Source organism: Trachemys scripta, chromosome 2 (assembly GCF_013100865.1).
Source record: "Trachemys scripta elegans isolate TJP31775 chromosome 2, CAS_Tse_1.0, whole genome shotgun sequence".
Lineage (NCBI taxonomy): Eukaryota > Metazoa > Chordata > Testudines > Emydidae > Trachemys > Trachemys scripta.
The window spans coordinates 223690266-223711655 of record NC_048299.1 but is presented as its reverse complement, the minus strand read 5'-3'; the positions used below and the strand labels follow the sequence as shown (position 1 = coordinate 223711655).

At 48.6% G+C, this 21390-nt stretch overlaps 1 protein-coding gene across 5 annotated transcripts in view; it reads right to left on the bottom strand.

Moving 5' to 3' along the window:
- Nucleotides 1-21390, bottom strand: part of CSPP1 (centrosome and spindle pole associated protein 1) — a 141489-nt gene that overhangs the window by 70776 nt on the left and 49323 nt on the right. For all 5 annotated transcript variants that reach the window (XM_034763047.1, XM_034763051.1, XM_034763050.1 and 2 more), the window contains 2 exons: nt 13154-13326; nt 11627-11745 (listed from right to left, as the gene is read on the bottom strand). In XM_034763047.1, coding sequence (XP_034618938.1) covers nt 11627-11745; nt 13154-13326 — 292 coding nt within the window. The remainder of the gene's footprint in view (nt 1-11626; nt 11746-13153; nt 13327-21390) is intronic.

The window sequence follows — 21390 nt, the reverse complement described above, 5'->3', positions numbered from 1 at the left end:
TGAGGAATAAGTAAATTTGCCATCTTATGTTATGTATTGTACCACAACACTGAATTCCCTCATTTGTCTGCATGCACTCCAACTGCCCCTTGTTTCTGTGCTGTTACAGAGCTGGACAAGGAGAGGAGCAGAATAGTCTATTATTGGGAGGGGATTTGTAGCAGCCTAGGAGCATACATGACAGTGTACTTCAGTGCAGAGAAAAGTGCAGGAAACATTCCAGAGGGAGTCCTAGGGACAAGGATCAAGAGGTGCTAACATTTGGAAACTCTAGGGTGGTTTGTGCAAAGCAGAATTGGTCAAGTATAAGCCAGATGTAGCTAACTGTTGTTCATTAAGTCTGCCCTAAATACAAGGTTTGCCTTAGTGAGGACATGGTCTGACAGTTTCTCCTACTATCCTCCAGTGCTGTGTTTCTTCAGCAGTTCATATCACCTGCAAGGATAGAGAACTGTGATGTCTGTTAGGCTGGGTCTACACTACCCGCCTGAATCAGCGGGTAGAAATCGACCTCTCGGGGATCGATTTATCACGTCCCGTTGGGACGCGACAATCGATCCCCGAATCGATGCTCTTACTCCACCAGCGGAGGTGGGAGTAAGCACCGTCGACGGGAAACCGCAGAGGTCGATTTTGCCGCCGTCCCTACAGCGGGGTAAGTCGGCTGCGATACGTCGAATTCAGCTACGCTATTCGCGTAGCTGAATTTGCGTATCTTAAATCGACCCCCCTCCCCCGTAGTGTAGATGTAGCCTTAGAGGAGGATGAAAGAAGGCACAGTAAAGGTTGTGGTGTAGGGCTAATGTGCATCTTAACCCTTTGTTTTCTGATTTTCAGAGATTTAAGCATATATGTTTTTAGCATTCTAGAAGGGTACCAGGCACTGCACTAAAATTTATGGAAAGTGAATTTCCATTGTTTTTTGAAGAAAAAACGGTTACTCACCTTCTCGTAACTGTTGTTCTTCGACATGTGTTGTTCATGTCCATTCCAATCAGGTGTGCGCACGCCACGTGCAGGACAGCCAGAAGATTTTTCCCCTAGCAGTATCCGTAGGGTCAGCCTGGGCGCCCTCTGGAGTCCTGCCCCCATGGCGCTCAATATAGTGCCCTGCCGACCCGTTCAGTTCCTTCTTGCCGGCTACTCCGACAGCAAGGCAGGAGGGTGAGTATTGGAATGGACATGAAAAACACATCTCGAAGAACAATAGTTACGAGATGGTGAGTAACTGTTTTTTCTTCTTCGAGTGCTTGTTCACGCCAATTCCCATCAGGTGACTCCCAAGCCTAAGTTACAGAAGTGGGGTCAGAGTTGTCCACTGACTGGAGCACCGCTCTAACAAAAGCTGCATCATCTCTGGCCTGCTGGGTAATCGCATAATGCATGGTGAAAGTATGTATGGAGGACCACATCGCCGCTCTGCATATCTCCTGGGTGGAAACCTGCACCAGGAACGCTGCTGAAGAAGCCTGCACCCCAGTGGAGTGGACAGTGAGCTGAGGGGCAGGTACCTCTGCCAGTTTGTAACACTCTCGAATGCAGGACGTGATCCACAACGAAATTCGTTGAGAAAAGACTGGAAGACCTTTCATTCTGTCTGCCACAGCCACGAAAAGTTGCACAGACTTTTGGAACAGCCTTGTTCTCTCAATGTAAAAGGCTAACGCTCTGCGGACGTCCAACAAGTGAAGCCTCTGCTCCCTGCCGCTTGAGTGTGGCTTAGGATAGAACACTGGGAGGAAGATGTTCTGGTTCATGTGGAAATGGGGGACAACCTTCGGGAGGAAAGCTGGATGGGGCCTGAGCTGAACCTTGTCCTTACAGAACACCATGTAAGGAGGCTCTGACGTTAGGGCCATGAGCACAGACACCGTCCTGGCTGAGGTTATCACTACCAGAAACGCTACCTTGTACGAGAGGTAGAGCAGAAAGCACATCGCTAGTGGTTCAAATGGTGGTCCCATGAGTCTGGAAAAGACCAGGTTGAGGTCTCAGGCCAGGACCGGCTGTCGAACTTGCGTATATAGCCTGTCAAAATCTTTGAGGAAACGGCTGACCATAGGGTTGGCAAAGACCGACCAGCCCTCTGCGTCTGGATGGAGGGCAGTGATGGTGGCCAAGTGAACCCTTACTGATGACCTGGACAGTCCCTGCGGCTTGACATGGAGAAGGTAGTCCCTTATGAGTGGAATAGAGGTGAGTGTCAGGGACGAACAATGCTGTGCCGACCAGACTGAGAATCTCTTCCACTTGGCAAGGTAGGTAGCCCTGGTGGAGGGTTTCCTACTATCAAGGAGGACTTGTCTAACCTGGTCCGAGCAGGAAAGCTCCACTGGGTATAACCACGGAGCTTCCATGCCGTGAGGTGTAATGACTCAAGGTTCGGGTGCTGGAGATGGCCATGATCCTTAGTTATCAAGTCCAAGAAGAGTGGCCAAGTGACTGGGGCTTCCACAGACATGTCCAAGAGCAATGTACACCAGTGTTGGTGGGGCCAGGCTGGGGCTATCAATATTATCACCGCTCGATCCCTCTGTATCTTGAGGAGCACCTTGTGAACGAGAGGGGTAGGCAGGAACACGTATACGAGATGGCCTCCCCAGGGAAGGAGGAACACGTCTGCTATGGCTGTGATTCAGGAAGGAGCAGAACTGCTGACACTTCCTATTATGCCGTGTGGCAAAGAGGTCTACCTGGGGAAAGCCCCACTGATGGAAAATGGAGTTTGCGACGTAGGGATCAATTGTGGCCGTGGAACGACCTGCTGAGATAGTCCGCTAACTCGTACTGTACTCCAGGAAGGTATGATGCTTGCAGGTGTATTGACTGCTCAACACAAAAGTCCCACAGCATGAGGGCTTCCTGGCACACCCTCCCTCCCCCACAATTTGTTGATATAGAATATCAGCTGGTGTTGTCTGTCATCACTGATACACATCTCCCACTTAAGTGGACTCGGAAAGTCTGACATACCAGGCGTACTCTCAGCTCTCTGATATTGATGTGGAGAGCAAGCTCTGCCTGAGACCAGAGGCCTTGTGTCCTGAGGTCTGTAAGGTGCACCTCCCAACCCAAGTCCGATGCGCCCACAACCAACAAGAGTGTCGGGTGGGGGCTGACAAAGGGGACCCCTGCGCACACTAGCTATGGATTGAGCCACCACAGAAGGGAGTTGAGGGCCAGGTGAGACAAAGTCACAAGCCTGTCCAAAACTGCCCCTGACTGGCCGATACACTGAGGCAAGCCATGATTGAAGCGGCTGGAGTCTGAGCCTGGCATGTTGCACCACACAGGTACAAGCAGCCATGTGTCCCAGGAGTTTGAGGCAATTCCTTGCTGTGGTGGTGGGGAACTGCCTGAGACTCTAAATGATGTTGCCCAGGGCCTGGAACCTCAATTCCAGTAGGTACACCGTGGCCTGGGTTGAGTCCAGCACTGCCCCTATGAACTCTATCCTCTGAACAGGGGACGAAGTGGACTTCCCCATGTTCAGGGGAAGGCCCAGTTTTTCAAATGTTGCAATGATGAATCCAACTTGCACCTCTTCTTGAGCCCTGGAGCGGCCCATGATCAGCCAGTCAGAGATACAGGAACACCTGTACCCAGTGCCTGTGCAGAAACGCAGCCATGACTGCCATGCATGGTAAACACTCCTTGAGGGTTCTGGGGCAAAACTCTCTACAGATTTTACAATGGTCCCTAAGGTGACTCTCCCCAAGACATCTCAAGCACAGAGTGTGCGGGTGACTTCTCGGCATAAACCTGCCGCAGTCTAAGCCCGGCTTAAAGCCCAAGTCCGAGGCAAACCCCAGAGCCGGGGAACCCCAAAGGATACTTGAGAGAAAAAGAACGGTTACTTACCTTCTGTAACTGTTGTTCTTCGAGATGTGTTGTTCACGTCCATTACACATTAGGTGTACGCGCGCCGCGTGCACGGACGTCGGAAACTTTTTCCCTTAGCGGCTCCCGTCGGGCTGGCAGGGCCCCCTCCTTCCCGCCAGAGCGGCGCCCCGCTCCAGGGTATATATATCCCTGCCGACCCGTCCCCTCCGGTTCCTTCTTGCCGGAAACTCCGACAGAGGGGAAGGAGGGTGGGAAGTGTAATGGACGTGAACAACACATCTCGAAGAACAACAGTTACAGAAGGTAAGTAACCGTTCGTTCTTCTTCGAGTGATTGTTCACGTCCATTACACATTAGGTGATTCCCAAGCTTACCATTGGAGGTGGGTAGGAGTCAAGGTACAACTGACTGTAGCACAGCCCGGCCGACCATCGCGTCCTCTCCGGTCTGATGATGGATCGCGTAGTGGGCTGTGAACGTATGTACGGACGACCAGGTGGCCGCCTTACAGATCTCCTGGATAGGGACCTGCGCCAAGAAGGCCGTTGAGGACGCTTGGGCCCTAGTTGAGTGGGCCCGGATCTCTGGGGCCGGAACATTGGCGAGCTCATAACAGGTGCGTATACAATGCACAATCCATGCCGACAAGCACTGTGTCGAGATAGGCAAGCCTTTCATACGTTCTGCAATAGCAATGAACAGCTGAGGTGTTCTGCGGAACGACCTGGTCCATTCCAGGTAGAATGCCAACGCCCTTCGAACATCCAGGGTATGTAGGCTGCGGTGGTGAGGGTCCGTATGGGGTTTAGGAAAGAACACCGGTAGGCAAATGTCCTGCCCCATGTGAAACTGTGATATCACTTTTGGAAGGAATTTGGGGTGCGGCCTCAGTTGCACCTTATCCTTATGGAACACTGTATATGGTGGTTCCGAAGTGAGGGCCCTCAATTCCGATACCCTTCTGGCCGACGTGATGGCCACGAGAAACGCCACCTTCCACGAGAGGTGCGTGAGGGAGCAAGTGGCTAGGGGCTCAAAGGGGGGACTCATGAGTCTTGTTAGGACTAGGTTCAGACTCCACGCCGGGACAGGTGGGCGCGAGTAGGGAAACACCCTTTCCAGCCCCTTGAGGAATCGGGCCACTGTGGGGTTGGAGAACACTGACACTCCCAACTCTCCCGGATGGAAAGCCGAAATGGCGGCTAAATGCACTCTAATCGAGGCGGGCGCAAGCCCTTGATTCTTGAGGTGCAGTAGGTAGTCCAAGATTGACGGAACTGAGGCTTGTAAAGGCTGCATGCGTTGAGGCTCGCACCAGTGGGAGAACCTTTTCCATTTTGCCAAGTAGGTCGCTCTTGTAGAGGGCTTCCTACTATTAAGGAGGATTTGTTGAACCTGGTGAGAGCACCTGTGTTCTGCATCGTTCAGCCAGAGAGATACCATGCCGTGAGATGTAGCGAAGACAGGTTCAGGTGGAGTAGGCGACCTTTGTCTTGTGTGACTAGGTCTCAATGGAGGGGGAGGGTGATTGGGTCGGCTATGGACAATTCCAGCAGGGACGTGAACCAATGCTGGCGTGGCCAGGCCGGGGCTATGAGTATGACTGTCGCCCTGTCCCTGCGGGTCTTGAGGAGAACCTTGTGTATGAGTGGGAACGGAGGGAAGGCATATCTCAGGCTCCCTCCCCATGGGATAGTGAAGGCATCTGCTAATGATCCCCGGCTGAGGTTCTGGAATGAGCAGAACTGAGGGCATTGACTGTTGTCCCTGGTGGCGAATAGATCCACCCGGGGAAAGCCCCACCTCCGGAAGATTGAATGCAGGACGTCTCGCCTCAACGTCCATTCGTGCATTCGGTAGGATCAGCTGAGGCGGTCCGCTAAGCCGTTTTGGATCCCCGGAAGATACGTCGCGATGAGGTGGATCGCATGGGCTATACAGAAGTCCCATAATTGGAGTGCCTCGCGACAGAGGGGAGAAGATCGGGACCCGCCCTGCTTGTTTATATAGAACATGGCGGTAGTGTTGTCCGTCAGGACTGCCACGCTGTGACCTTCTATGGTGGCGTGGAAGGTCTGACAGGCGAGGCGAACCGCTCTTAGCTCCTTCAGATTGATGTGAAGCAGCTTGTCTTCTCTGGACCACAGCCCTTGGGTCCGTAGTTCCCCCAGGTGCGCTCCCCAACCCAGATCCGATGCATCTGTTACCAACGTCAGAGTGGGCTGTGGGGTAGCGAAGGGGATCCCTTCGCAGACCTGTTGTTGATCGAGCCACCAGCGGAGCGAGCCCAACACCTGGTTTGGGATCGTTACTACTTGATCCAATGGGTCTCTGTTGGGGCGGTACGCTTGGGCGAACCACAACTGTAAAGGCCGGAGCCTTAGGCGAGCATATCTGACCACGTGTGTGCAAGCTGCCATATGCCCCAGGAGCTGCATGCAACACCTTGCCGTTGTCGTGGGGAATTTTTGGACTGAGCTTACGGCCCTCTGAATTGTCAGGAACCGTGCCTCTGGTAGGCTTGCCTGCGCGGCCACCGAGTCCAGGGTCGCACCTATGAAGTCCAGTCTCTGTGTGGGGACTAACGTGGACTTGGGCACATTGACCCGGAGGCCGAGCTTGTCGAACGTCTGCAAGGCCAGCGTCACGTGAGATCGGACCTCGGCCTCCGACCTGCCCGCGAGAAGCCAATCGTCCAAGTACGGGAACACACGCATCCTTCTCTTTCGAAGGAAGGCTGCTACCACGGACATGCATTTCGTGAACACTCGTGGTGCTGATGCCAGGCCGAAGGGCAGGACCGTAAATTGGAAATGGCGCTGGTTGACAACGAAGCGCAGGAACCGCCTGTGGGCCGGATTGATTGCGATGTGAAAATAGGCATCTTTCATATCGAGGGCAGCGTACCAATCCCCCGGATCCAGGGATGGGATAATAGTTCCAAGGGAGACCATACGGAAGCGCGCTTTGATCAGAAACTTGTTTAGATCGCACAGGTCCAAAATAGGACGGAGGCCCCCTTTTGCCTTGGGGATCAGGAAGTATCTGGAGTAGAATCCTTTTCCCCTTAGGTCTGGTGGGACCTCTTCTACTGCTCCTGCAGCGAGAAGGGTCTGTACCTCCTGCATGAGAAGTTGCTCGTGAGAGGGGTCCCTGAAGAGGGACGGGGAAGGGGGATGGCAGGGAGGGAGCGAGGAAAACTAGAGGGTATAACCCGCCTTCACTGTGCGCAGGACCCAGCGGTCCGATGTTATGCGCGACCATGCCCGGTAGAAATGGGACAGGCGGTCCTTGAAACTCAGAGGAGGATCCGGTATAGAATGTGGTACGCTGTCCTCGGGCGTAGCTTCAATAGCCTGGTTTATTCCCTGGCTGCGGCTTGCCCTGGCCGTGACTCTGGCCCTGGTTAGGCGTATTGTTACGTCTCCGCCTGTTATCCCTGCCTCGACGGCGGTATGGTTCGTGCCGGGGGCGAGGGTGGTATTGCCTTTGCGGTGGCTGGGGTTTACAGGGCTTACGCTGCGTCACCGGGGTGTGCATACCCAACGACTTAAGGGTTGCTCGCGAGTCCTTAAGGCTATGTAGCCTGGCGTCCATTTCGTCGGAAAACAAGCCCGAACCTTCAAACGGGAGGTCCTGCAGTGTGGTCTGCACCTCTGGCGGGAGACCTGAAGCCTGCAACCACGCCGAACGCCTCATCACGACTCCTGATGCAATTGTTCTAGCCGCAGCGTCGGCTGAGTCGAGGGAGGCCTGCAATGAGGTCTTGGCCACCGCCATCCCCTCGTCCACCAGGGCCGTGAACTCCTGATGCGCGTCAGGTGGGAGGGAGTCCTTAAACTTGGCGACTGATGCCCAAGAGTTAAAATTGTGCCTGTTTAGAATCGCCTGCTGATTGGCGATCCTCAGTTGAAGGCCCCCAGATGAATAGACTTTCCTCCCGAACAAGTCCAATCGCTTAGCTTCCTTGCCCTTGGGGGCAGGAGCTTGCTGGCCATGACGCTCTCTCTCGTTGACCGCCGAGACCACCAGCGAACAAGGGGACGGGTGTAAAAAGAGGAAGTCAAACCCTCTAGATGGGACGAAGTATTTCCTCTCCACACCTCTTGCAGTCGGTGCACTGGAGGCCGGCGTTTGCCACACAGTCTTATAGTTGGACTGTACTGTCCGTATAATCTGGAGAGCGACTCTGGAGGGGCCCTCTGGGCTCAGGATATCTACCATGGGGTCTTCCTGTTCTACGGTCTCCTCCGCTTGCAAGCCCAGATTGAGGGCTACCCGGCGAAGCAGGTCTTGGTGCGCCCGATGGTCAATCGGGGGAGGGCCGGACACCATCGTGCCCGCTACTGCCTCGTCTGGCGAGGAGGAAGAGGTCGGGGCCTTCTGCCCATCCTCATTGTCCTGCAACCCGGCATCGACCAGTTGCTCCTCTGGGGCCTGACCCGCAGTGTGGGACTGGGACGGTACCGTACTCGGTGCCGAGTCCACTCCTTCCCGCTCCGGTGGTCTAGAGACCGTTGCCTCCTTATGCGATGGCGGGCGGTGCCGCGGGGAGCGGGAGCGGTACCCCGATGGCCCGGATCTCGAGGCCCTCGATGGGGGCCCTTGCTGGTGGTAGGCCCAGGGTGTCCAGAATGGCCATTGGCTCGGTTGGCCCCACTGGGAATGGCCGTAGTCCCTGCTGGCCTGTGACCTATGGGCATACCCGCCGTACCGGTCCGAGTCAGTCCCCGAGACCATGGACAGTGACCTGGAAGGCCACGGCGGAGCCGTATGATGGTGCCGGTCCAGGTTTGGGGAGTAGCGCCTCCGCGACCAGGACCTGGAATAGCGTCTCGCCGACCTGGACCTGGAACGGTACTGGTGATCGTGGGACCGGGAACGACTACGGCTGGTCGGCATCGGGTAACGTACCGCCGACACTTCGCGGTGCCGACTCGTGCTGGGTTGCTGAGTCGGTGCCGACCGCTTGTTGAAGCCCGACTGCTGCGATGCTTCCTGCGCCGAGGGCAACCGGGAGTCCACCGAGGTGGAGCTCGACCGGGACCGGTTCCCAGAACGGTGCCGAGACGGCGACCATGATGGGCGCACCATTGCCAGCTTGCCTCTGTGCGGCAGCTTCGGCGGAGCGTCCTCAGCGCGTGTAGGGGCCTCAACGGACAATGCAATGAGGTCCTTAGCTGCCTCAAACGTGTCCGGAGTGGAGGGCTGTTCCAAGAGCTCCTCCAGCCCTTCATCCTCACTCGATGCGCCCATCCCGGGGCTCAACGGGCCTTTCGGCGCCAGAGCCACTACCGGGGTCTGTACTGGGGCCGTACAGGCCTTGGGGGCACTCGAGGTCTTCACCGGTGCCACCCTCTTATGCGGGGAGCATCCTCGGGCCTTAGGTTGGCCCTTCGCTTTTGCCGGCAAAGAAGACCGGCATCGTATATGTCCCCGTTGGGTCGGTGCCGTGGGCTTCGGGTGACCCGCCGGCGCTGGTTCCCGCACCGATGCCGGGGCGCTCCGCACGGAGGCAGACGGTGCCGCCGAAGTGGAGGGCTGTAATGCCGTCTCCATGAGCAGCTGCTTAAGGCGAAAGTCTCTTTCTTTCTTAGTTCTGGGCTTAAAGGACTTGCAGATCTTGCAGCGCTCTTTCTGCTGAGCCTCCCCCAGGCAGCGGAGACACGAGGCGTGGGGGTCGCTCAATGGCATAGGCTTGCGGCACGTGGCACAAGCCTTGAAGCCAGGGCCGGTGCCGGGGTTGAACAAACAACCACAGCAGGAACTTTAAGTACCCTAATGAGCTGTTAACTACTGGCTCAACACTACTACAAACTAACTGATAACTGCTAAATAACACTAATGACTATTGCTAAGGGACACTCTCAGACGAGAGACAGAGTTGTTCCAACGCCGCCACGGACGGTAAGAAGGAACTGGAGGGGTCGGGTCGGCAGGGATATATATACCCTGGAGCTCGAAGAAGAACTATCTATACTAACTAAACAACTACTGAATCTAACTATAAACACACACAATACTGTGAAGCACATGCTTGCGGAGGCAAGAGCAACGGGGAGTTCCAGCTAGCCGTCACAGGCAGTAAGAAGGAACCGACCGGGGGTTGGGTTGGCAGGGCACTATATTGAGCGCCATGAGGGCGCGACTCCAGGGGGCACCCAGGCCGACCTTACAGATACTGGTAGGGGAAAAATATTCCAGCTGTCATGCACACGGCATGCACACAACTGTTTGGAATGGACATGAACAAGCACTCGAAGAAGAAATGGTATTAGAAATGGGTGAGGAGGCATGCAGCATGATTATGTTATTCTAATGCTGCTGCTTACTAGATTTTCCCATCTTCCCTCTACTTAGGCTATGTTTACACTAGAGACCTTGCAGCAGCACAGCTGTACCAATGGAGCTGCGCTGCTATAAGTTGTCCCGTGTAGCCACTCTATGCTGACAGGAGAGAGCTCTCCCATCAGCATAATTAAACCACTCCCAACACACAGCAGTAGCTACGTTGGTGGCTGATGCTCTCCTGCTGATATAGCGCTGTCCATGACAGCACTTCTGTCTGTGTAACTTATGTCGGTCGGGGTGTATTTTTTTCACACCCCAACTGAAAAAAGTTTTACCGACAAAAGTGCTAGTGTAGATATAGCCTAAATTAAAGCTATTATCCTTGGCAATCGTTCTAAAATAAAATCTGAGTATTAGGACTTTGAAGTACTGGCTCTTAGACCAGAAACTTTGCTCTCAGGAACATCTTCCAGAAGAATATTTGCAGAAAGTAGTCAGAGAGCAATTAATGTGCATAATACACATTTTCAGAAAGCTGCCCCATGTAGGACTTGAACTCACAGTACCTGGATACTGCTGAAGTTCTAGGAGCACACAATGTCAGCTTGAATCACCCACTTACTCTGACCTCAGGTTGCCTGCAAACCCTCTGGTATGCAACAAACCTCATCCTGCTGCATTTGCACCAATGACTTCCTTTGGCTTATCAACGTCACTCAAACTTCCTCAAAAGGGTGGGGGAGTTTTGTACAATAGCTAAAATCAATCCCAAACAGGTGATAGCAGATTGAGAAGGATCAGAGCCAGAGTTTGAGCCCCATGCATTTAACAGTTATAAGAACTATAACATTTTGATTTTTAAGGGGGCAGTATCTTGGGAGCCCCTTGCTCACACAACCTCAAATTCGGACCACTAACCCCACTCCCATCTCAGTGAGGCACAGCTGTTTTCAAGCCAATCCAATTATGCATGTGAATTTTAGAGCACTTAGATAAATGGCTATCAAACAGTAAGCTAGTCTCAAACTTAGCTATCAGCCCACTCTAACAACCACATAATGTAAAGAAACTGTGCTTATAATTTTTTAAAATTAAAAGAATCTGTGGCCTCAAACATAACAGGATTTCTTGCAGAAAAGTTTTCATAAAGAAAATTCTACCATAAAGAAATGGCTCAGTATTTATCACTATCTTAAAAATACTCCAAAATCACAAGCAGTTAGGTTTCACAGTGAGAAGAGATTTACAGTGAAAGTCAATGGACTTGAAAGTCATCCCCCACAGTTGATACAAATTGATTTTTAAATCCACTAGTAAATAGATTTGTGTTACAGGACATTTTCCTTCATTTTATCGGTTTTATTTAGCTACCAGGACAATTTGTTCTATTTCCAACTGTTTTTTCTCCCTTTGTTTCTTCTTCCATTCAGGAAATAACTTTTTGCTTCTGTTTTGGTTCATTGGTTGGATGTCTGCCAAGCAGTCAACTTACAGTACGCAAGATTAGGATCCAAAGGATTTCTAGCCCCATAGAAATAGTATGCATCATCATAGGGAGTTCTGTAGTTGTCTGTCAAAGTTGGGGGTGGAGGTGGAGGCAGAGGTGCAATCCTATATCAAAAGAAAGGAATAAGGCCTTTTTAATATTTTATTCTGCTACTACATGAGAAAGTAGGGCAAAAAAAAAAAATCAGAGAAGTCACTGTATGGGAGAGTTCTAGAATTAATGTAGTTAAGACTTCTCACTGAAGACTTGATTGTGCCTTGTAAGCACACCCCTGAAGAGCACTAATCAAGCAGGCCCTGCACAACACACATTCCCATGCACAAGGGCTGCAATCCTACTTAGCCCTTACACAGGCCAGGTGTGGGTAGTGAGAAGGTTCTTTGTACCCTCCCCATATTGCTCAACCATTTAAGATCCATGTACAATCTGGTCCTCAATTAGGACTGTTTATTCCACAATCTCCAAATGAAACACAAGACTGAGTCCCCTTTTCTTAAATTTGAGATTTATATCCTTTATGTCTAGTGTTCTAACAGGGAAACAGTAATATATACCTTTCACATTTAAAACATAGAGCCTCAATTGTGAAACTGTACTGCCTCGATTTTTATATCATACACTCATCTCACTTAAATGCCCCACAATATGAAAATGCCTAGATAGATGTAATAAATCTACAGTTCATGACTGAGTAACTCCATGAAAACATTTACTAAGAAAGTGTTATGATTTTCATCAATACAGCCTCCCAAAATAGGCATGTCTAAAAGAAAACAAAAAATGTACACCTGAAAAGATTACGGCTATGTCTATACTACAAAATTATGTCAGCCTACCTTATGTCAGCTTACAGCCACCACAGTTATTAAATTGCTTGTGTGGGCGCACACTTGTGTTGGCAGAGCACATCCTTACTAGAAGCACTTGTACTGATTGTATTGAAAGTGTGGGACAGCTCCTGAAGGCCACTAACGATCAATGGAAGCAATGCAGTGTCTACACTGACACAGCATTGACCTAATTACATCGACCATGACTCTACGCCATTCAGGGAGATAACATTACTATATCGGTGTAGAGAGGCACTTATGTCAGCAAGAGCCAAAATTTAAGTAAAGAAATTTCCACAGCTAGATTGACGCAAGGCAGCTTACGTCGACCTAATCGTGCAGTGCAGACAAACCCTCAGTCAGAGAGGCAGAGAGAGAGCGCACAAATAAGCACATGTGTGCGTGTAAATAAATAAATACATAAAATGGGGTCTAGAGAAATAAGCACATTCATTAAAAGTTTATTTTATTTTATCTAGATAATTTTTTTCACTAACTTAAAAAATAAAAATTTGAAAATATTTGCTTTCACTCTTAGCTAATTATTGGGAGGGAAAGGAAAAGCACCACAATGATCTGCTTTGCAGACATTCTGAAAGGTAATAATCCGTGTAACCACAGATGTCCTATTTAACCAACTTATCAAACATACAGTCACAAAATAAACGTTATAGACAAGCACCTGGGAGCCACTATTTCACCAAAGGTGTTGGATAATCCTCTGTGAAAGTCTTCATTCACTGGTGAAATAGTAGGTGCAGGTACAGGAGTTTGGAAAGCTACTCTGGGCCTTTCAGGCGGTGCCTTCTCTTCAGAAGCTCTTTCTGTCAAACCAAACTGCTTCAGTCTGTTAGGCTAAAGATAAAAAGTATGGTTAATGTATTATGTCCATAGCCATAAATATTTTGAACCTCAATTGTGTACAGTGCCAAACCCTCCTGTACACCCCATATTTCTAGTAGTTATAAGTAAATGTACACATCTGTTTAAATGATTTTTAAGTAAATAAATACAAATTTTCAAGATAGTTAAAAATACACTTAAATCTACATTTACACACTTTCAGTGTCTCTCTAAAACCAAGCTTTTGTGGATTTTCTAAGAAATAAATGATTGCAATGTCCAGAATACAAATATTTTCAGTGGTCTATATACTGTAGTATTTAAAATTGCCAGATTTCTACATTGATAGCATTTTCATTTCTGTTATGTTTAGGTAAATTCTTGAAAGAATGCTTCAAAGAAAAATACTAGCTCTGTAACAGTTCAATTTGCAAAAGAAAGAAATATTGAGACTTAACAATAAACATTTCAGAACACTAGCACTTAAAGAGAAAGGAATAGGAGATATTCTTTGTTATATTTTTATTAGATTTTCAAATCAACGAAGAAGTTTTATATATATATTTTTTAAATTGCTGTATCTAATTTTTTTTTAAATGTTTATTGATAATTGGTAGCCTCAGTAGAAAAATGAAGATAACATGCAAATGTAAAAAGCATGCAAGCCAGTTTCAAAACTATCCTAATACACCCAGAAGACAGTTCCCTTCCAGCTGCTATGCACTTTAGAAATATTTTCATAGTTTTTAAAAAATGAACTGATTAGTAGAAAGTAAAGATTATTCAACTATTTCAAAAGAAAAATTGAATTTATTTAACAATTTTGCTGGTCCTTAACACCAAGGTGCTTCACTAAACATGCATTTATGGACCAACCTGTGCCAGCAGCTGTTGAATACTACATAACCAACTGGGTATTATATAACCAACTTGGTATATAAGTATTTGAGATAACAGCAATATATTAGATGTTTACCTCCTCATCACTTAGCTGCAAGACAGTATATACAATGACATTAGTACTCATCTATTTATGAACAGAACTGGAGAATTGAGGTGTAAAGAAATTGTTAAATTCTAATAGGTTTTAACAATTTAATAATTTAAGCTTATTATATTTAACTTTAAAATTACAAAAGGTTTTTATCAAATAGAAGATTTCATTTATACATCTTTTAGTTTTAAATCAATTACAAAGCGTTCTACACTCTTTTACCTTTTCGTATCTTCATCAGTGGCATATTAAAACAGCCTTTCACACAAACATGCTTGTTGAGAATTGTTCCCTATGTGTTCCCAGAGCCCCATACCAAAAGTTATCAGGTCTAGATTTTAACCCAGCAGCATCTTTTATTTTACTCAAGACATGGCTATGACCCAGTAAGTCTGTTAGCCATTCTATCCGTAGAGACAGCTTATTAATTTACTTTTTAAACCAACAGTGCATTAGGCCACATCTTCACTACAGGTGCTACAGCAACACATAGCGTGGACACTTCCTACATCAAGAGAAAAGATTTTTCCATCAACAAAGGTAAGCCGCCACCCCAGTAGTTAGGTCAGCTTAACTACAGCACTCAAGAGTGTGAATTTTTCATGCCCCTGAACAAGGTGGCTAGGTCAATCTAAATTTTAAGTGTAGGCCAGGGCCTGCTATTGTAGGCATATTACACACACACTCTACTTAACCAGTAAACACAACCTCTCTCAGGGTATGTCTACACTACGAGAGTAGTTCGATTTTACTTAAATCGAATTTTTGGAATCGATATTGCAAAGTCAAACGTGTGTGTCCGCACTAAGGACAGTAATTCGACTTTGTGAGTCCACAGTAGCGGGGAAGGCGTCGACATTGGAAGCAGTGCACTGTGGGCAGCTATCCCACAGTTCCCGCAGTCCCCGCTGCCCATTGGAATTCTGGGTGGAGCCGCCAATGCCTTCTGGGTGAAAAAAATGTGTCGAGGGTGCTTTTGAGTAACTGTCGTCATCTGTCCATCACTCCCGCCCTCCCTCCCTGAAAGCGCCCGCGGGAAATCAGTTCGCGCACTTTTCTAACACGGACGCCACAGCACTGCGAGCATGGAGCACGCTGCCCACCACAGTCTGCGTCCCAGTTTTCAAACATTCCCGCGAAAACAGTAATAAAGACAACGGTGTTCATTAACAAAGTAGAAGTGATTTTATTTCTAAATGTGTGTTGGAAGGGGGTGAAGGGGGTATGTAACTGGAGAGGATAGTCAACATTAACTGGATAAAGAAACGGGGGCAGGTTCAGCTTCTCTGTACACTAACTTAAAAGTCACAGGTTACCCTGCTCAGTCAGGAACCTAGCTTTCAAAGCCTCCCGGATGCACACCGCGTCCCGCTGGTCTCTTCTAATCGCCCGGCTGTCTGGCTGGGCGTAATCAGAAGCCAGGCTATTTGCCTCAACCTCCCACCCCGCCATAAAGGTCTCCCCCTTGCTCTCACCGAGATTGTGGAGCACACAGCAAGCTGCTATAACAATGGGGATATTGGTTTCGCTGAGATCACAGCGAGTCAGTAAGCTTCTCCATCTCCCCTTGAGACGGCCAAAAGCACACTCCACCACCATTCTGCACTTGCTCAGCCGGTAGTTGAAGAGTTCTTTTTCACTGTCCAGGGCGCCAGTATAGGGCTTCATGAGCCAGGGCATTAGCGGGTAGGCTGGGTCCCCGAGGATCACTATAGGCATCTCCACATCCCCAACAGTTATTTTGTGGTCCGGGAAGTAAATACCTTGCTGCAGCCGTCTAAACAGACCGGAGTTCCTGAAAACACGAGCATCATGAACCTTGCCCGGCCATCCGACGTAGATGTTCGTAAAATGTCCCCTGTGGTCCACCAGTGCTTGCAGCACCATGGAAAAGTAGCCCTTTCTGTTAATGTACTGGCTGGCCTGGTGGTCCGGTGCCAGGATAGGGATGTGAGTTCCATCTATGGCCCCACCGCAGTTTGGGAATCCCATCGCTGCGAAGCCATCTATGATCGCCTCCACGTTTCCCAGGGTCACTACCTTTGACAGCAGTACATCAACGATTGCCTTGGCTACTTGCATCACAACAACCCCCACGGTAGATTTGCCCACACCAAAGTGGTTCGCGACTGACCGGTAGCTGTCTGGCATTGCAAGCTTCCAGAGGGCTATGGCCACTCGCTTCTGGACAGTCAGGGCTGCTCGCATCTCTCTGACATGTCTTTAGAGATCTTCTCGTAGATCTTTGCATTCCGTTTCTTGGAGCACAGCTCGGAAAGCACGGACTCATCGCCCCACACAGCGATCAGATCCAAGACTTCCCGATCAGTCCATGCTGGGGCCCTCTTTCTATTCTGAGATTGCACGGCCATCACTGCTGGAGAGCTCTGCATCGTTGCCAGTGCTGCTGAGCTCGCCACGATGTCCAGACAGGAAATGAGATTCAAACTGCCCAGACAGGAAAAGGAATTCAAATTCAAATTTTCCCGGGGCTTTTCCTGTGTGGATGGTCAGAGCATCCGAGCTCGGACTGCTGTCCAGAGTGTCAACAGAGTGGTGCACTGTGGGATAGCTCCCGGAGCTATTAACGTCGATTTCCATCCACACCTAGCCTAATTCGACATGGCCATGTCAAATTTAGCGCTACTCCCCTCGTCGGGGAGGAGTACAGAAGTCGAATTAAAGAGACCTCTTGGTCGAACTAAATAGCTTCGCGGTGTGGACGGGTGCAGGGTTAATTCGATGTAACGGCGCTAAATTCGACATAAACGCCTAGTGTAGACCAGGCCTCAGAGCCAATTTAAACCTGGTAATATTCAATGGCATGGACTGCTACTTAATGAGGATAGTAATTCTACTTATTTGGGATGCCCTCAGTTGAATTAGTGGTGTTCAGGTCACGGTGTATGTCACAGACTCATGCTGGTTGTGTGAGTTTGCTCTTACAACAAATACTGTTCAGTCCCTCTTTAACTGTGATACATGCAGAGAGTATGAAGTGCTTCACTACTGCAATACTCCTGGCCCCTAGCTTCCTGTTTCCACACCAACTATATTCAAAGTCAAAAGGGTATGAATCACTCATGATTTTATATACCTCTATCATATCCCCCCTTAGTCTCCTCTTTTCCAAGCTGAAAAGTCCTAGCCTCTTTAATCTCTCCTCATCTGGGACCCATTCCAAACCCCTAATCATTTTAGTTGCCCTTCTCTGAACTTTTTCTAATGCCAGTATATCTTTTTTGAGATGAGGAGACCGCATCTGTACGCAGTATTCAAGATGTAGGCGTACCATGAATTTAGATAAGGGCAGTAAGATATTCTCTGTCTTATTCTCGATCCCTTTTTGAATGATTCCTAACATCCTATGTGCTTTTTTGACTACTGCTGCACACTGCGTGGAGGTCTTCAAAGAACTATCCACGATGACTCCAAGATCTCTTTCCTGATTAGTTGTAGGTAAATTAGCCCCCATCATATTGTATGTATAGTTGGGGTTATTTTTTCCCCAATGTGATTACTTTACATTTATCCACATTAAATTTCATTTGCCATTTTGTTGCCCAATCACTTAGGTTTGTGAGATATTTTTGAAGTCCTTCACAGTCTGCTTTGGTCCTAACTATCTTGAGCAGTTTAGTATCATCTGCAAACTTTGCCACCTCACTGTTTACCCCTTTCTCCAGATTATTTATGAATAAGTTGAATAGGACTGGTCCTAGGACTGACCCTTGCAGAACACCACTAGTTACCCCTCTCCATTCTGAAAATTTACCATTTATTCCCACCCTTTGTTCCCTGTCTTTTAACCAGTTCTCAATCCATGAAAGGATCTTCCCTCTTATCCCATGTCAACTTAATTTACGTAAGAGCCTTTGGTGTGGGACCTTGTCAAAGACTTTCTGGATTGCATTTCTTATTTGTTTGGGAGGCAAACAAGTCCCTGGCAAGGGTCCCCAATCTACCATAAATATTGTTCACCACACAGTCATGTAGCTCCCACTCATGATCAACACCAAAGTGTTGAGTGCCTGAGAGACTCTGCTAGCACATTCTGGTTTCCTGGGAGTTAGATTGCCAATAGGGTAATCTGATTGTTGATGCACCAATTCCACAAACTGTCTGCTTCTACACACAAGGAGAAGAATCTCCCTCCCTCATATTTGTTGATATAAAAGACAGTCATGAATTAGTCTGACATTATGAGGACATGGTGATCTTGAATGAATGGGAGAAAGGGTTCGCAAAATCTTCAAACTGCTCACAGCTCTAGAACATAGATGTGTATCCTGGATGGACTCTCGAGATGTTCCAACAGGGATACATGGTAATGACTGCCCTGCCTGGTGTGGAGGCAAGGAAGGGAACACTGATGCATACCTAACATGGATTCTTCCACCATAACAGGGACAATATCACTTTGGTGGGAACAGTCACTATGGTGCTCATGGACTGTCAGTTTGGAGCCACACTTGTAGCTAACAAAAGGTGGAGTCATGCAAATAGCATGACATAAGTTCATGAGGCCACATGGCATAGGAGAGAGAGAGAGAGAGAGAGGTCAGTCATGATAGGCACTTGGAGATCATAAGCAACCCCATTTATGATATCGTTCATAGCCTGAAACCTGTCCATCAGCAGGCAGGCCCTTGCCAGGACTGCATTTAAGGAAAGGCCAATATCTCAGGTGAGGATGGATTTTTCAGTATTTACACTGATCCCCAAAGAGTAGAGGAGTTTTGCATTGTCAAAGTCAATGCATGGGCTTTTTTGGTGTTAGGGACCATGGGTCTTGAACGCTGGTCCACAGAGCTCTTAGGAGCTAGGCAGTGCTGACCTGCCACCTAGTAATCTGTTATCAGATGCCAGAATAGCAGCTGAACTTTGACAGAGAACTCCAGTCTCAGGCTCTGATTGGTGGAACACTGGGGGCCCTGGTCAATCCCCAGCTTCTATTTAAACCAGGAACAGGAACTTGTGCATGGAACCGAGTTCTCCCTGCTTAGGACTGCTTCCCCTGCAATATTTGGTCCTACTGATCTCCTGGTAACCTGACACTGCCGGCCTCCTGACACCTGACTCTTGGTTTTGCCCTCTCGCTTGCCGTGGCTTCTGACCTCTTGGTATCTGACCCAGCCTGAGTCCCTATTCCTGCTTCAACCCCTAGGTCATACCGCCCATGCTCTGGTTGTGACACTTGGCATGACTTGGCGCCAAGAAGCCAGTCACTGAAGTAAGGGAAAATGGCGAAACCACAGCATCTGATACAGGCTGCTACTATAGAGAACACCTTGGTAAAGACCTTGGGGGTAGTACCAATGCCAAAAGAGAGTACTCTGTATTGAAAGTAGTCTGAGCTTGTGTCACAGGGTGTCTCCACTGCTACCCTGTGTACTTCACTGCCTAGCCAGTTCAGATGGTCTCATGGTCACAAACACACACCAGGTTGTTGCCCTTTCACCAAGGTATGAATTTATTCTTTTCTTACAAATTATCACAGTGTAGTACAGGCTTAAAGCAAGGGAAGGCTTCCTCGCAGTCTTCACTCCTCAGCCCAGGTTCATCCTCTGAGCTTCCTTCTGACCTCTCATTGCTTCCTGTTCCTCTCAATTACACCGTTAGCCCAGTGATTACCACCCAGGTGCTCATAATCCCCCAACAGAAAGTTTAATTGCTCATAGCTGAATCCTGAAGCCATCTTCATGCTGCAGCAACATCACTGACACAGATGTTAATAACAGTGCTCTGTCACAGCCCACAATAAATCGGAGGAAGCGTTTGTGAGCAGGGTGGATGTCCGCATGAAAGTAGGTGTCCTTCATGTAGAAAGTTGTAAACCACATGTCCTTTTCCAAGAATGGAATTTAGATGCCAACGTGACCATGCGAAACTTGTGATTGTGAATAAAGTGTTTGAGATGGTGGAGGTCACCAACTATCCTTTTTGGGTACCAGCAAGTATATTGAGTAAAAACTACTCTCTTAGTACTGAAGAGGAATGCGCTCTACCACTGCCCACTGTAAAAGATATTCCACTTCTTGTTTAAGAATGTTATTGTGAAAGTGGCCCCCAAAAGGGATGGGGTAGGGGGTTTTAAAGGGGAAGAGACAAACTCTGTCATATAGCTAGAATGCATAACGCTCAGCACCCATTTGTCTGTTATTCCACTCCAGGTGTTGAAAAAGAAAGCTAGATGATTCCCTAAAGGGTGCATGGGAGTCAGGAAGTGTTGTACTTAGTGGTTTGCAGCTCTCAAGCTCCCTCAAAAATAACATTTAGTCAAAAATTGAGATGATGAATCTGTTGTGAGAGGTGTGGCGAAGCAAGTCTTTTGAACCCTCCCCTCTTATAGGGTGGCTTACAAAGTCTCTGGTGTAAGAACTGCTGTTCAGTTTAGGCTTGTATGATTACCCTTGAAATTTTCTCTTTGGGGCAGGTGTATATATGCTCAGAAAGCGGAGGGTGGCCCTGGAAAAGTGTGTAAGGACTCCTCTGTCTTCTGATTAAATAAATGAGTCTTATCAAAGTTTAGGTCCTCCGTGGGAAACCCCGAAGCATGGAGCCACGTCTCCCTGAGCATTATGATGGCAGTAGCCATTGTCCTGGAAGATGTATCAGCAGCATCTACTGCTGACTGGAGAGTGGTTCTGGCAACCATTTTGCTTTCCTCTATGAGAGCCTGGAAGCGAGCCCTGTCCTCCTGTAAGAAACGGTCAGTAAAGTGTGCAAATTTTGAATAATTCAGGAATTCATACTTAGCCATTAGTGTTGGTAGTTGGCTATCCTGAACTGGAGGCTAGAAGAAGAAAAGACGTTCCTTCCCAATAAGTCGAGATGCTTGCCCGTTTTATTAGTCAGGGTAGATTGGGAGTGGTACTGCCTAAATCTCTCCACAACAGCCTGGACCAGTAAAGAGCTAGGAGCAAGGTGAGGAAACAGAAATTCTGCCCTTTTGGCTGGGACATAGTACCATTTCTCTGCCTTCTTGGCAGTAGAGGCATGGGTAGCTAGGGTAGGCCAGCCCACTCTAGCTGGCTCCTGGATGGATGTCTACATTACCAGGGAATGGTATTTGACTGAAG